At 36.2% G+C, this 18,068-nt stretch overlaps 1 protein-coding gene across 14 annotated transcripts in view; it reads left to right on the top strand.

The window, feature by feature from the left end:
* MAPK10 (mitogen-activated protein kinase 10) overlaps window positions 1-13,185 on the top strand; it is a 308,388-nt gene extending 295,203 nt beyond the window's left edge. For 13 of the 14 annotated variants that reach the window (XM_077476387.1, XM_077476393.1, XM_077476389.1 and 10 more), the window contains one exon: window positions 725-13,185. In XM_077476387.1, the coding sequence (XP_077332513.1) occupies window positions 725-867 (143 nt within the window). In that variant the 3' untranslated portion in view covers window positions 868-13,185. Of the gene's footprint in view, window positions 1-719 lie in introns of all 14 variants that reach the window. The other variant, XM_077476401.1, reaches the window with a different exon arrangement.
* Window positions 13,186-18,068: the final 4,883 nt, after the last annotated feature.

An 18,068-nucleotide genomic window follows, 5' to 3' on the forward strand; every position in this document is an offset into this window, starting at 1 on the left:
AACTGGTTAAACGAGGAGTTGCATGACTTGATATGCTTTACCTCCTTACTGGTAAAGAAGGAGCTGCTAAAATATAAGCTTAAATTCTAGTACACACAAGGTTCAATAGAAAGCATTCGACATTCGGCCCATGTGTATGGCAGCCGGTCCAACAGAAGCCAGACAAAGGGTCATGACTGACTTAAAATGGTCTGCCAACCGGCTCCTGGTCAGCCGTCTCAGCCAATGGTGGGGGTTTACTAACATAGTGGTGTGTACGAGACTTTATACAGGGTGATTTTAGCAAATCTACTCTTCTGGAAAAGTTAGCAGTGGGGATCCCACTTTTATCTACTAAGAGAAGGCACAGGGGATTATGGGTCAGGGAAGTAGTTTCCTATTACTCATAGGGGAGCAGGTAGTTCTGGTATACAATCTCCTTTGGATGTCCCACATAATAAGGGAGAAAATTCAGAAGGCCCTTTACCCGGATTGGCTTGGCTTGCCGAGTGATGAAAATGCAAAATCCCATAAAAATCTTCTCATTGCAGTTTCTCTATGTGTGTAAAATTCTGCCTTTGTTTCATTATTTGCCATCATATGGCGAAAAAGTGGTCAAATATAGTTACATATTTATTGGCACAGATGTGTAGACTATTGTATGTGTAGACTATTTTATTATTGATGATATTTTGCGTGAATTTACTAAGGTTCATTTGCTTTGCCGTTCATTTTCTTAGCACAGGTGCAGCAGTGAACAGCAGCGAGAGCCTCCCTCCGTCCTCATCTGTCAACGATATTTCCTCCATGTCCACTGACCAGACACTGGCATCCGACACAGACAGCAGCTTGGAAGCTTCTGCGGGACCCCTTGGTTGTTGCAGGTGACTAGCCGCCTGCCTAAGAAACCCCACCTTCTTCCGACGATGATGCGATTGGGAACGGATCAGTCTATCTGTATATTTGCAAGAAAAGGAAAGAAAGGAAGTAGAAATGTCAAATATTTCCCTTCTAGCCTGCTTCTCCTAAAGAGTTATGTCATGCAGCTAAGCTCAAATGTATATTTAACTTATAGTTGCTCTGCTTTGGTCTTCTGGTTATGCTTACTACAAAAAAACAAATGGGTTATTTCACAAACAAAAATTCTCTTTGCATACATTGTAATGGCTGTGAAACCAGCAAGTTCCAATTACCTTTTCTTATTATGAAATGACAAAGATGTGCAGTAGCCATTCAAGCGTGTGCGTGTCCATATGAACGTATGCGTGTACTGTACGTACTTTTATTTAATCAGAATCGTTTGAATATTTGTTCAAGAGCCTTCCATCTTTCCAGTAGATGGATGTAGATAATTTCACACTTGTACATCAGATGTACTGTATACATGCAAGCATATATGTAATATTATAAAAAAAAGCAACACAATTGTACAGTAGTTATTACATAGAGCAGTATATATAGTAATAAAGAGCCTGTTTTGTGTTAGCTACAGAAATTATTGCTGTAATATAATGCTTAGTATGTAAGATGTTCAATTCATACATTTGTCAGATTGTGAAAAACAAACAAAACCTTTGTATCATATGTCAAGAATGCATCTTTAGCAGAAAAGAGCATGACGACACAAAGTACAGTAGACGGAATAACATGGATCATACAGAAACGCAGACTTTCTGATCACTTCACACTCCTAATAGCAATTTATTTTTTTACATGCACAATATTTTTTATTTCAGATCAGATGTGCTGAATTAAAGCAGTGGTTAAGGTAAAGTGATCTTGTATACAGCTGTATATTTTAGTTTTTGGAGATATTTTTCCTTTATCAGGTTCAGGAATATAAGAAACACGCAGGCTTCGCATTAAACTCCTAAACAGCATGGTAATCATTGCCATGACATTTTAGGTGTTACATTCTTGAATTATGCCTGCTGTTTTACAATTCATTGATAGCAGCACATAGAAAAATCTTCTCATGTGCTGATATTTTGTAGATATAAGCCTCAATTCACAAAGCTTTTACACATGGATCATTATTTTAGCCATAAGACTTTCATTTTCAAATCTCATTGGGCTCAGATGACGGTCATGTTTTTTTGAAAATAAAGATCCTTATCCTGCCATGCTAGTTTTGAGAATTGAGCCTACGGTCTAGATTCATTTCATCTCCATTTTTCTATTTACAACATAAGTAATCATTTTTTTGTCACATTAAAGGGGATTTCCATTTTTTTGCTTGCTTCCCGCACTTCCCGGTTTCCACAGAACTATGAGCTGTGTTTTTCTGTGGAGTATGCTGGTGAAATCTACTACTGTGACCCTTCCAACCAAAGTCGTGCCAGCTTAGTGTGTCTACCAGAGATAAATCTTAGCTCACCAAGTAGTTTAAACAGAAGCAGCATGAGAGTCTAGTTGTCCCTAATGCAGGAGGGGTACCGGGTGGCTAAGTGTAAAAAAATGGACATGCCTTTTAAGATTTTAGTAAGAAAAAAAATAGAAAGAATCGGGTTTGGATGATTGTTATAGATATTATTGAATAATTCATGGTCACGGCGGAAAAGTTACTTTTTGCATTATGAATTATGCATCAGGGACAAAATGTATCATTGTTTTTTATGTTTTAATCCTCAGGAGAATAATACTTTGGAGTCTTATCTTGTTTATGGACTTAACATGTTTTGTTGGATGTTGGCATTTTGTGGAACGGCTTCTGAAAAATAAAGTTTAATCACTGAAATTTCTAATTAGAGACAAAAAATGTTTGACCAGACTTTCATAGTAAACACTGATCACATAATTACGTTACTTTTAAAGCGCTAATAAGCTTTAAGTAAAATTTATGCCATGAGTTCTTCAGGGTAATTTTGGCAACCAACTAACAAACAATCAGAACGTCCAATATCAAAACCAGTAAGATCAATAATTAATAATATTTTGGATTTCCCTCAATGGTAATAATTTGGATGTTGGCATAAAGGTATCTCCACCTTTTAGCTGTGTTAAGTAAATATGGGGGTGCCTGTAATTTGGCTAGTTTTCTGGCTATTAAATAACAGCTGAGGAAGGCAAGCAAAGGATCCTTTTCACTGAGTACGTAGTCATATTTATATTAGAAAACACTCTGAGCAGTCTTTTCTCTACTCCCCTGCAGAAAGCCAATTTTGCTAATGTTGTGAACCATGCTCCTACACTATTGTTGTTGCCTCCCATCCCTAAAGCTTGTCTAAACCCCAAAACAGGAATGTAATAAATCACAGCTTATCAGTTCTTGGGTGTAGTAAATGCAAACTTTTTTTAATTTTTCTATTTTTTTCCATTTATTTTCACCTGGTAATCCCATAAACAACACTTTTTCCCCCTTAGTGTCTAAATGCAATTCTCTTTTGTATTAATTGAGGGAGCCATGGTTGTCATCCAGGCTGGACTTTAAAAATGTTTCTCTCCATTGCAGGATTGACTTGTTGGGTTAGTAGTTTATACAAAGAAGATAAGGATGGTTTCTTTTCAGCTCATAATATGTGACAAGAATACCATATTTCTGCCAAGATCAACAAGAATTTTCTGTACATGCTAAAATGTTCTTAGCCTAAAAAAACAAAACAAAAAAAAATGCAACCACCATCTAAAAACTGGTGGATTGCAAAAGGAATTTTTTTAATGTTTGTTCTTTGAACAAATTGCATCAGTAAAGTATTTAATATAAACTTATCAAGCATCACAAATGACATATGTGCAATGTATTCACAGTGTTTCTGCCACTTACTAACACTGTAACTGGTGATAATGGCAGTACTCATTACTGAGGTATACTTTGTGCCTTAGAGATAGTGGTTAGTGGTTCCCAGTAAACTAATAAACATCCACATGCAATAAGGGTGCTTTACAAAATTACTGTATCCACTGCATGGGTGACAGGTACCCTGGAAGCCCCGAATTAACTAACAACAATTTGATAATTATAAGGACAGTGATATACTTTTAAATTTAAAATACTGTCAGGTAAATTCATAGGGGAAATCTAGTTTAGCACTGCTTTACATCTTATGCAATACCAAGCTACCACATATAGTTTAAAACGGGGGAAAAAAAGGAATAGTGCGTACCAGGCTTTATAGCTGCGGGTTGACCACTTTGCAGGTGCAGCACAGCGTACCCATGGTTTTTGTGCGGGTTAGATGTAGTTTCTTATAGACTTCTATTAGATTGTGTTTTGGTAGGTTTTCTGAAAGCACATTAGAAGTCATGCATGCTGCATCTCTGGCGCACTTTCAGTAAACACACCAAAAATGTGCAAACTAATAAAAGTCTATGAAAACCACGGGTATACCGTGCTTCACCCATACTACAGTCAAACTGCAGCACTGCGGTGTGAAGCCGCTCTAAGGCAGGCATCCACTAATACAGTAAACCATAATGATAACAACAATAACCCAATTTTTAATCTCAAAATAATTTGCTCTGAATAGGTTAGAAAATCCCCCTTTTATCAAGGTGGTAGTTTATATAGATAGCAATCTGTTTCAAATGGTATTCATATAAATCACATATGCAGCCGCTATCCTAGGCAGCACAAATAGCCATGAACAGAACAGCCTGATGAGACAATGATACATTATATATTTTCTTTCATAAGTCCCCAATAAATGTTCAAGCACTAAGCCAAGCTGACCTATGTTTAACCAATTTAGGACCAGCATGCTATATGCCTTTCCTTTCTTGGCCATTTTCAGCTTTTTGGAATGAGATATCTTGATCGACAATAACTACTGTTTTATTTATTTTTTATATAAAGAAAAATAAGTCCCCCTTTTGAATATAAAACATATCAAATAAAAATGTCAAGACAGCATGGACACCTCAAAATAACCCCTTTTTGGAATGTAGACACCCCAAGGTGATTTCTTTTTTGACACAATATTATGGAAGTGAAAAAACATGTTGGCTTTGAGGTTGTTATTCTTGACCTTTTGGTTTGTTTTTCATATTTATTTATTTTTTGCCAAGGTCAAGTTTTGATAATTATGTAGTGTAGTACAGAGGGTTCCTCTGTGTTGAAATGGTTCAGATAGGCTGGTATAGACTTTGCAGCTCTGGTAGTTGTAAAACATAGTTTTGTTTGCCATGCTTTCATTTAAATAATTTCTACAAACGTATGTAGTATACATGTAAAATACACTGTACATCTTGTATTTTGGGTTCTCTTTAGCTGACTGTCCAGGAAATATATTTTTCCTTACTGCTCCCTCACATTTTTATTGTTGTATATATTGTTTACATATGTATAACATGTATTGTATAAGGTTGCAATTAAGAAAGCATATAGGCATATAAGCTTATATATTTACAGTATATAAGGTTATAATTAAGAAAGACAAAAAAGAAGCATATTGTTATGCATTGGACTTGGACACCATACTTTTACATGGAAAGCATAGATGGCTGGCATACATGTGTCTCTTTATCTTGTAGAATGACTGTCAGGGGGGCTTTACCTCTGTCATGCCTTGCACACAATTTAGTCTTTAAAAGGTCCAAGATAAATGTGCAGAGTACTGTAACAAATTGCCAGTTTTATTGTCCCAAGCACTCTAATCTTGTTATGAGATATAACGAATTGTGATGTGGCTAATTGCCAAACAAGTAAATGAGTGTTGATTATCTGAATCTTGCTGTCTCCTGGTTGTGCCAAGTACACCACCACCATACAAACATAAGCATCTATGTTGCCACAGTGAATATTGTAACCAATGATCAGGCTCAATGTCCACCTCTCTTTTTAGCCATAGCTCGATTTTCATTGGGTAGGACAACTATTTGTTAGCAAACACAAGGCACAAAAGCTGGTCAGTTTGACAGGACAGAAAAGTGCCATTTATAACATGCCTTAAAGGTTGAGTTACACCAGTGGATAAATTAGAACCTTTGATGATTTAGAAACACAGCTGAGAATGTATTGATATTTGTATGCTCATATCATTCAGTGTTTTAGGAAATTGGTAACCAAAGAGAAAGGCCTTATAATTGTAACCGTGCCTTCAAGGCAACATAGATATCCATGCACTGTTATTTCTTTAACCTTTAGCTTTTAGGCCTCTTGCACGATACTCCTGTTTGAGCATCTACTTTTTCAGATGTAATTTCAGGTGTTTTTTTTGTATGTATTTGTGCGTACTTTCACGTATACATGTTTGCGCATTTTTACGTGCAATCGTGCAAAAATATTCATGTGTATTTGCGCGCATAAGGCGTAAATTACTGTTCAAAAATGCAGATTTTTCTTCCTTTTTTTGAAGAAGAAGAATGTGCGGCGCTTGTTTACGTGCCTATGTGAATAGGTACATTACAAATAATAAGCTGTATTTTAGCTCAGTAAAAAAAAAATCTCTAGTGAGCTTTTTCAAGCTGCGGTGTGCAAGAGGCCTTATAAGGTATTATGTTGTTCCAGAGCATGCCTTTTATATTAGCAGACAACATTTCCTTTTTGAAGTAATGTAGAAATAAATAATAAGGACCTACTGTAGAAATGCAGCTGTTTTTGAGTATGCAGTATTTTTTGGTATAATACTACACAGCACATATCTACTGCAATAACAGCAGGAGGTTCACATGCACATTTCAAAAATTCTAATTGATATTGCATTGCTGTTTTCTTGAAGCTGAACTCCAGACTTATATTCAGTCTTGCATGGTTCAATTGAATTTGCTTACTCTCCATTTTGTAATTATGGACTAATATATATATATATATATATATATATATATATATATATATATCTTTTTACCCACCGACAACTATAGAACTGATGTGGGATACTGCACTGATGTGGTGTACACAGCCAAACATGCATACAATATGTCAGTACCTTTACAAAGACCCAAAACTTGGCAGGCTGTGTATACAGCTCTGTAGCACTGTCAGTGCTGCATGAACATCACAGTCCAGTAATCATCTTACAATTCAGGAACTAAATTATATACTATAGACTCATTTTTAAGAATGTTTTCTCATGTTGGAGAAAGAGCACAGCAAGGCCTATTATTACTAGCACAATATTATTATTTTTTTTTTTTAATGCATATGGCTTATTAAGTGAGGGATTTAATAAAGACTTGCCAAGTGGGAGGACACCCCCATTACTTTGCATCAAGCATCCAGTCAAATACAGTATATTAATTAATTATTAAGTATAGTAACCAACTAGAAATCATCAAATTGGCCTGATGACAGTGAAGACGCAAAAAGAAGTTCTGAAGCCTGCAAAATGCTCTACAAAAAAAAGCTTGGATGTTGCTACTATGCTGGCCACAGCCTATGAGGCCAACTTCAAAGGGCATCTGTTAAAAAGTGGATACTATAAAAATGGTAATATTAGTATCTACATATATTGGTATAAACTTAGATTTAGTCTTGATGGCAATTTTTTTACAAGCATTTGTGTTTTTTTTTCAGCCTGTAAACGTACCTCTATGTTAGTACATGTGTCCATGCACATATAGACATTTACATGGTTATTAGAAGAGGAGCATTTAGAGGCTGAACAAAAACCCCAAAAAATGCTTGACGTGCCTAAGTGCACATAAATGTGTCTAAGTCCTAGGTGTCTTTAGCTGCATTTGAGCATTAATATATTCCAATTGCTAGAATAAATGAATGTTCTGGCCAATAGAATCCATTAATGGTCAAGTGCTTGGCACACCTAAACACGCCCAAAATACGTGTGCCATACACAGGAGTTCTAGCAATCAGAGGAAAAAGCAAATGTCTGCTTGAGACCTAACACATGTCCAGACTAGAATACCTTCAGATTTTGGGAAATTTGGCTTATTCAAGGCAGTTTGAGAAGTAACAATGAGTTAACAACTTTTCTGGCATGAGATTACTGTTGACAGATGATGTACACAATTAGTTCTGATAGGTCACTACAGGTCCTTGTACTTTGCATACCCCTATAGTTTATACCTCTGTCTTACTAAGTAAGCTGAATAGTAAGCTTTATATAAAAATGGTTCTCTACTCACAAGCAACAAAATCAGATTTTCCATCCCTTCTTTCAATGCAATAATGAGGAATAAAAGAAAAATCTTGATTGTTACAATTGTCAACAGGATCAGCTGTTTTAGATACTTTGAAAACTGCACATCTTAGATTTGCTGCTTTATTCAGCTTTATCACCCTGTGGTAATTCAGTGTACTGATTCTTACACGTCTATTACATTTTTTACATTGTTTATCATCCTCCTGCATCTATCAATGAAATAATATAATTTGAGTCTGTGTTAACATGCAGCTCAATGGGACTTGTGGCCAGTATCGGTTATTTGTGTTCAGCTTCTCCCCATTTACTTATCATTTCACTACTCATATCACCATAACACATACAGTTGTTGTATTAATGGTAACTCTGCATGGATGACTATTACAGTTTCCAAAACATAAAATATAATAACAACCTCTCAGTCTACTTGGAAAAAAGGGTTCATATTTAGATATTTATCATGTAAAATTGTCTTTTTTTAATTTTGGAACTGGACAGTTTACAGTTTTGCTTAGTTCATTGGAGTTTCATTGATTATGTATTTTTGGTTACATTTATAAGTGAACTGGTTACACCATTGTAAGTCCAGTCCCCCAGGTACCTGGCAGTCCTTTTCCAGCCAACTTCAGAAAACCTTTATGGTAAGATAATTTTTTCTTGCTAAATAAGTCATCTGGGGTTGATTTATTAAAGTTAGGAATGTGCAAAATCTGGTGTAGCTCTGCATAGAAACCATTCAGCTTTTTTGTGAATTTTAATTAAATAAGCTAAATTTAGAAGCTGATTGGCTACCATGCATAGCTGCACCGTCTTTTGCACTCTCCAATTTTAGTAAATCAACCCCTTTGTGTCCTGTCTCTCTATAAATCATGAACTGTAAATATACAGTGGAATACAGATACTCCTCGTTTAACAACTTATCTGTTTAATGACCACTCGGACTTACGACCAGCATTCCTCACAATAACATTGCACTTATATATCATTGAATTGTACAGTACATTATTTTTGTTTTTGTTCTGTACTTATGCAAATTAAAACAACATTATTGAGCTGAAGTTTTGTGTTTAGACCTTTTTTTCACAATACAGTACAGTACACTAGTTAAGAATGCCTAAAATATTGATTACTTGTGATTCCTCATTTAACAACCGATTTGTTTAACGACCTGGTCGTTGGAACAGAACCTGGTTGTTAAGGGAGAAGTATCTGTAGTTGACATTTTACAACAATTTTCCATAAAATCTAATAGTTCAGATTTACACATTAAATATACTTTGTGCAGTTATTGTTAAAAAGTTAAATCTCTGCCGATTGGACTTGAGGAACACATGCTGCATTTGAATTTTATGTATAATAAACAAACAACAGAGCCCAAAATGACAGTTACAATGCTTGGTTATACCTAGGAGAATTACAGATGTTTAGTAATATAAAAGTTGTTGTGACCATTAATAAAGAATACTGACAACCAATACTGTGGGCAAAAAAGTTTTGCTGCTGAAAGCAACCACTCTTGGCAAGAATCATCTTTTTTTTTTTTAAGTTCTTGTTTATTTGGTCATAGCTTTATTTAGCATCTTATGAAAAATGGTACATGATATTTCTGTTGATGATGGGAACATATACAGTATAAGGAAAAAGTTGTCTCTTTGCCCCTGCTGCCCATAGACACAGGCCTACTGTACCTAATGGCAAATAGAGCAGGTGGACTACAGTGATACATAGATCTTAACTACTAAAATCCTCACACTCCTCTCATTTTACTTGTGCACATACAGTAAATTATTGAATAAAGGCAAAAGAACATTTTTTTGGAGGATAATTATCCTCCAAGAGTGACCCAGTTTGGCATTTCCCCTTGCTTATATATTGTGCATCAGATGGGCTCTGGTATAGCATTCAGTTATTCCATTATCTGGGTGTGATTTTAGTCATGTTTGGTTGTTTGATCTTCAGTCATTTTTTTCATAAAAAAGCACTTTTATTGAAGCAGTGACAATATTGATCATGTTTATATGTATGCCTCCACAACAGAATAATTTCAATTTACATGAAAGGGTACAGGCTTATGTATGTGAGAACTTCAGAAGTATATTGATAACATAACATGTCCATGTGAAGGTGTTGTATATAATAAGTATAATAAACAAGACATCAAATTAATGTTAGCAATTTGTGTAATCTGTGTTTGTCACCACCCAGCCACATACATCTTAACAGCATAGATCTATGGGAGCTGTCAATGTTCACTTGTTAATAACGTTTACCTAGGCCGGCAGGGTTTAAATTCTAAGTGAGACCAGAGAGGGATGGATGGTATCAGAAAGTATTGTAGCATACCTTTTTATCAGTGCCCCTATAGGGCACTGATGGAACCCGCAAGGGTCCTCTGCAAAAGCCAACTCCTCCTCCCTTCCAAATGGCAATTCTTAGGCCTGCCAATTAGCTGCTTATGCACCAAGCACTGTCTTACAGGAGGGGTGTGCCCTTCATTAAACCTCGTAGTTCAGGTCTTCAGGTAGCTTTAGCTCCTAGCTTAAGATCCATTACTAGCTTTACTAGGTATTTGAATTCACTACCAGTCCAGGTTTGCATTGAAAGGTGCATTCTGTAGTATGTCCTTGTTATCCTTTATTTGCTACTTCGTAAATAGTGAAAGATAGTATAGTTAAGTAGATAAAAGGTGTAAGCACAACAGCCAATGTGCAACTTTAGAAACAAGTTGTTCATGGCAGCTCCCATACATCCATCCCATGAGGTTTCCTTTGAGGAATGGGGGCAGGCTAAAACTGGACAAATTCTGTGCTTTAATAAAATATGCAATTTTCCTAATCCTTTACCTTGCAGCATATTATAAAATAATAAACACATTAGAAGAAATGATATGCACTTTGGAAAAATATGCTCAGCATAGAATTTGAGACATTTTTCAGCCTTCCAGCTGTTATAACTAGTTTCCTTTGTGTTTCCCACATTTCTTCAAATTCTTTGAGTTCGAGGTGAAGGAAATGACCTGCATATCAGACAAGACTAGATTTGTTACTGCTATAACAAAATATATTTTTGTATGGCAAGCAATCTCTAAAGATGTAGGAAATGTAAATAAAACTGAAACTTTCAGCATATGTGGTGCATAATAGACAAGAGTATTTTCAGATTTGCTTCTGAGTGTGTTTTCTCCTGGTGCTATAAGATATAAACAGGACAACGAGAAATGTTCTGTTGTTGTTGGGTGTTTTACTCTGTTGGGTTCAGTAAAATGTTTACGAAATCCTGAGCCAGTACCAGTAATTCGAAGGCAATAGCCAATATCACAAGGAATTGGCACAACGTTTCTCGGTAAGGCTTTCTATCAGATGAAGGTTTCTATCGGGAACTCTGTGCTTTTCCATTACCTCTTTTTTTTGAGGATATTTTCCTATTTCAGGAAGGTTGTGACATACACACAGAATATCCTGGCTACAAATGTTTTCTTCAAGTTAGTTGTCTAATTTTGTGTCATTCATGCTATAAATTAAGACATTTTCTTGCTTTGAGAATCTGTTATTTTAAAATAGAAATTAACGTAAAATGCATCTATGATTACACTAATTTCCCATTAGGAAAGCCTTACATGGAAGCTACTATTTTTCAGCTCATAGGCTCATACTCATTCTGGGACTATGAAGCAATGAGGCACATGTTCAGCTTCCTTGTGAATGAGGCAACTAATGTGGAAACTAATATTTGGTCCAGGGGTGGAGAGGGCTGCTGCTGTGGGAGGCTTGATCACAAATTATTCACTTTAGAATAAAAAAACCTATAGTAAATGACTACAGACTCGGTATACAAATGTGCTTACTAAGAATACATTATAGAATGTATTAGTGACTAAGAGGTAGTGAGTGCATTCATAACCTTACTGTCCTCCAGAAGGGCATGTTACTATCTTTCCTCTCATAGGTAAACTGGCAAAGACATCCCCTATATCTTCACCAAGGAGTTATAAAAAAGCATCCCCAAATACCAGTCTATTAAAATAGTAGGTAAAAAGTAGATTCTCTTTTGGTTTCACACTCTCTGCTTGATACCTGGGGTTTTGAGAGGGCTCCTTAATCTTGAAGCAACATTGAAGGGCATGTAGATGTAGGTATCCAGCTGGTGGGAATTCCATAAGCCAAGGAAATTCAGGTCATTATCCAAGGGAGGACTGGGCCTTGATACCCAGTTAGTTGTGGTGATATCTTTGGAGGGGGATGTATGGTTAGTTTTTCCTAAATTTTCACAACACAAGTTAAAAGAAAAGAAATAAGGAATGGAATAAACTTTGTAGATCAGTTTTCATCTATTGTTGGAAAGCAATATTAGAAAAGGATTTTGCTTATTTTGTTTTAAATACTATGAAATTATGTACCTGGGAGAATCTAAAATGTCTCATCTTTTTATATGTTTGCAATAATGCATCCATAGTTTTATGTGTTCAGGTCACAGTAGTAGATACCAGCAAGGCAACTTCTCTCATCAAAATTGTACTGATGTAATATTTAAAATATCACTAACTTGCTATGAAGAGTATAGTGCAACATACGTCTGCTGCATTGTACTAAGATTTGTGTGTGAAACATTATCAATATTTTGAAGTCACCAGGACGTTCTGCCAGTACACTTGATCAAAAAGCCTGGAACATGGCTCTGGCAAGTGCATAGTATCCTCAATTAGACAACACAGGTTATAAGCAGTGCCTATTAAATGTATTCTCTAATAAACCATATCTTGTGGATGAACATAGTTATTCAAGGGGGGTTCAAACTGCTGAGACTTAATGTAATTATATTTGTGAAAATATTAGCAAATTGTCATTATTTTGTACTGTTTGTGGATCCTTTTATTCTGGTTTGAGAATGAGATTTGTGCCGATCCTCTCCAAAACTGCATTGTATCAAACAGACTTAATTTTTTATTTTTTTTTAGTTTGCTGGTTTCAAACAATGATAATTTTTACAGCAAATATTCATTTCAACATTCAATTAAAAGTACAAGGTGCAGCACACATAACAATCAACCTTGGTTTTTTGTAATACAAAAGTAAACAAAGCTCAAAAAGGCACGCGATATTTTAAAATTACTGTATATGAATAAAACTATATGTATGTGATTGAAAATAAAAGGAAAATGTTTGAACTGAAATCACAGCTTACTGTTTTTTGTTCCAAAATGATTCTTATTACTCAGAGGAAATTAATAAAATGCATACACCAATATTTACTTACACAGCTGGAAGCGGCAGTTTGGATACCACATGCTTCACAGTTGGTACAGATACAACATAATTAAAGTATTTTGAGGCATGTCCTTTTAATTTATATGGTCACACAGTGTGTGTTAACATTCATGGCCAAAACACATATACAGTTATTCTCATAAGTTTACATACCCTGGCAGAATTTATGATTTCTTGGCCATTTTTCAGAGAATATGAATGATAACACAAAACATTTTCTTTCACTAATGGTTAGTGTTTGGCTAAAGCCATTTATTATCAATAAACTGGGTTTACTCTTTTTAAATCATAATGACAACAGAAACTACCCAAATGACCCTGATCAAAAGTTTACAAAATAAAGTTCTTAATACCATGTATTGCCCCCTTTAACATCAATAGCAGCTTGAAGTCGTTTGTGGTATTTGTGGATGAGGCTCTTTATCTTCTCAGATGGTAAACCTGCCCATTCCTCTTGGTAAAAAGTCCCCACTTCCTGTAAATTGTTGGACTGTCTTGAATGAAATGCACGTTTGAGATTTCCCCAGAGTGGCTCAATTATATGACTACTCCAGGACCTCTTTATTCTTCTGTAGCCAGTGACAGGTTGACTTGATCTTGGGTTTTGGATCATTGTCATGTTGGAATGTCCAAGTACGTTCAATGCACAGCTTCCTGAATGATGAATACAAATGTTCCTCCAGTATTTTTTGATAGCATACTGCATTCATCTTGCCATTCATTTTGACCAAATTTCCTGTGCCTTTATAGCTTACACATCCCAAAAACATCAGCAATTCCTCTCTGTGTTTCACAGTAGGAATGGTGTACATTTCATCATAGGCCTTGTTGACTCCTCTCCAAATGTATCTCAATTTTGGTCTCATCACTCCAAATGACTTTGGTGTCCGTTTATAAAACAGAGATCACCCGTGATCCTCAGGATTTGGGGTTTAATGATTTATGTAGCTGATATAAGAACATGTTCTCCGCTTCTCACCACAGTGCATGACCATTCTGTCACAAATGGTCAGTTTATAGCCATTCACTGGAATATCTCCCTTCCAGATTCACCAGCTCAGAGGTGGAGAATCTGGGAGAGAAGCTAGTGTGATTAGAGGAAGAAGGCTTCTTTCTTCCTAATATCAGCACCAGTGGGTTAAAAATGAATACAAATATGTGTGTGTGTGTGTGTGTGTGTATGTATGTATATATATATATATATATATATACATACTGTATATTTACTTTACACATGTTCTTTGAAACTTTAGTTTCACTTTTTGAAGTCAACTGCACCATAATCCCACAATATCTCACGAGATTACAGGCAGCCCACCTACATTTATACTGATTTTGGCCTTTTCAGAGGGAACGTCTCCTCTGTTCTCCCTCTGAGAACTAAAGTTCTCAGCTTCATAAATCGGCTGCAGAGAAGATAATTTTCCTCTGAGAACTGCCGAGAACTGAACTGAGAAAAAACTTCTCAGTTTAATATACATACACCAGAAGTGCCAGAAGATTTGTGGCTTGTCTCTGTGCTGTTTGGCATATGGCAAGCGGGATACTTTGTGGCATTTGCCTAGTAATGGCTTTCTTCTGGCGACTCAACCATGCAGCCCATCTGTCTTCCAGTGCCTCCTTATTGTGCGTCTTGAAACAGCCACACCACATGTTTTCAGAGAGTCCTGTATTTCACCTGAAGTTATTTGTGGGTTTTTCTTTGCATCCCGAACAATTTTCCTTGCAGTTGTGGCTAAAATTTTAGTTGGTCTACCTGACCGTGGTTTGGTTTCAACAGAACCCCTCATTTTCCACTTCTTGATTAGCGTTTAAACACTACTGATTGGCATTCTCTATTCTTGGATATCTTTTTATATCCGTTTCCTGTTTTATACAGTTCAACTACCTTTTCCCGCAGATCCATTGACAATTATTTTGCTTTCCCCATGACTCAGAATCCAGAAACGTCAGTGCAGCGCTGGATGAAAGATGCAAGGGTCTGTCAGGAGCCTAGCAACTCATTGACCTTTTATACACACACTAGTTACAAGCAAACAGATCACAGGTGAGGATAGTTACCTTTAAAAGCCATTCAAACCCCTTTGTGTTAACTTGTGTGCATGTTATCAGGCCAAAATCCCCAGGGTATGTAAACTTTTGATCAGGGTCATTTGGGTAGCTCTGTTGCCATTATGATTTAAAAAGAGTAAACACAGGGGAATAATAATAAACGGCTTCAGCCAAACAATAACCATGAGTGAAACAAATGTTTTGGTGTTATCATTCATATTCTCTGAAAAATGGCCAAGAAATCATAAATCCTCCTGGGGTGTGTAAACGGGACCCAGAAGCTACTGGAGATCACTGTAGTAGTGGTTCCTTCTACAGCAATTTTCAGCTACCAGGGGGATCCCACAGGTATGACAGATGTATGCCTACATCCATGCAGTACCAGTGTAAAGACATAACAATTTCCATACTTCAGTAGACAAATTTTCATGTGAACTGGCAAGTGAAAGTCAATACACCTTATGATAACTAATATGGTACATAGCTCCCAGCTGTTCCCTATTTGGAGGGACTGACTCTCATTTGGAAACTGATCCCTTTGCCCTGTTTTCCTCCTCATTTGTTTCTCTTTTTGGATGGATTAATAGACCTCTCTAAAAAAATCATATTTAAATAACAAAATTGTTATACTGCACTAGAGCTGCACAATTAAATGTTAAAAAATCGTGCTCTCAATTCAACCCCCCTGCCGATCTCTATTGCAGAGTTTGCCAATTCTTTCATATAACAAGTGGAGAGACTTATCTGCTCACTCAGCTGTCCAAAGAAAACATCCGGGCAGTCTGCCAAGTTTTTAACATGAAACATTGTAACTAACTTTCTTCTTAGATCAAAGGGAAAAACTTCTGTGTGAAAAAAAAATCCAGGTAATCTGCCAAGTTTTTAAACAAAGTGTAAATGCAGCAATTTTAACCACTTAAAGTCGAAATCTTTTTCTGATACTTGTTTCTTAAGTTAAAATCAATATTTTTTGCTAGAAAATTATTTGGAACCACCAAACATTATATTTATTTTAGCAGAGACCCTAGGGAATAAAATGTAAATTTCTGCAATATTTTATGTCACACTGTATTTGCCCAGCGGTCTTTCAAATGCAATTTTTGGGGAAAAAATACAGTTCAAGGAAAGAAAAAATGAAACAGTAAAGTTAGCCCAATTTTCTTTTTTTTTTTTTATGTGAAAGATGATGTTACGCCACGAGAATCGTGATCTATCTTCTAAGCAAAATAATTGTGATTCTCATTTTAGCCAGAATCCTGAAGCTCTATACTGCACTAAATCTTTCATTTGGCCTCTAAATGATTATATGTATTATTTTGAAAAGTCATTAACCTTCCTATCGGTAATCCCGAGTCTGGCTTGGGTTGGAATTTTACTAACACAAGCGTTAACCCCGAGCCAGATTCGGGATCGCATCGCTGGATGCAGGGAGGACACAGGGAGAGATGTCCCCCGCGCTGTGTGATGGAGCTGTCCTCCGCTCGATTCACAGTGCCGAATGCCGCCGAGCTCCGTTCCCTGCGATGTTACGGCGCACGGGAGCGGAGATCGGCGCCAAATTCAAAAAAGTAAAAAGACACAAAACACACACAGTACTGTAATCTTACAGATTACAGTATTGTATTAAAAATTTACACACCCCCTTTGTCCCTAGTGGTCTGTGCAGTGCCCTGCATGCACTTTTATATTATAAATATAGTTTTTTCTGCCTGGAATTTGGAGATTGTCCATAGCAACCAAAACGTGTCCCTTTTCAGTGTTTTAGGATTTGATTACATTATTGAATAATTTTTATTGTTCTTTATTATATTATAAACTTTATCATACCTGGGATGTCTACTAAACTCTAGTTTGAACAGATTTAAGAGAGTTATTCCTAAGAATTACAGGACTACAATATAAAACGCCAAATTTCCATGCAAAATAATTGTACCGCTTTCAGCACCAGAATGAATCATACCACCAGGGAGGTTAAAGGGAAAGGTAGTGGTAAAAAAAAAAGGATTTGTGGATTTAACCAACCATATTTTGCTTATTAATACATAAAGCAAAACTTTATTCTCTCAATTAACATTAACTCTTTTTCAATTGTCATCCTGATAGCATTAGTATCTGTTATAGGAAGGCATGGTTTATTTACTTGTTTTAAACTTCATTTTTTGCATTTCTTCAGTTGCATCCTGTTTTTTGGCCCAAGCAAAAATTATGTCATACATCCCACTAATCTTCGTGGGCATTCTTTTTTTTTTTTATTTGTAGGAGGTAGGAGGGACTTTCTCAGCTAAACCCCCCCCCCCCCTCGTCTGTGTGCCTGACCTAAGGGCAGATAGATCCAGGAAGTAAATGCTACATATAGCATCTACCCTTACTCAAGATGGCTGCAGCTACAAATGCTAAGGGGTTCAAAGTGATTTGTCAGCAAAATAAAGCATGGAGACATCGATGGATGGATGAGTTTGCTTTGAATATTTGAAATGAACTATATAGTGCTTTCACTTTGTGGTGGTCAGATACATTTTATTTTCACTTTAATGGTCTGTATAACTGGCAGCGGTGTACCCTTTGCCTACATACTTTGTGCTGAAATGTAGTCAAAACTACAGTACAAAAGTAGTCAATATCAAAAGCAAATCTAGAGCAATAGTACCTACAGACAGATCTACTCCCCTTAGCAATCAGTGATCCTTAAGTATAGTGTTAGCTCACATTTCCCACAAGTGTGTACATGAATACTATG

The sequence above is a fragment of the Lithobates pipiens genome, unplaced genomic scaffold (genome assembly GCF_037356315.1).
Source record: "Lithobates pipiens isolate NorthernLeopardFrog02 unplaced genomic scaffold, aLitPip1_a1.2 Scaffold_13, whole genome shotgun sequence".
Lineage (NCBI taxonomy): Eukaryota > Metazoa > Chordata > Amphibia > Anura > Ranidae > Lithobates > Lithobates pipiens.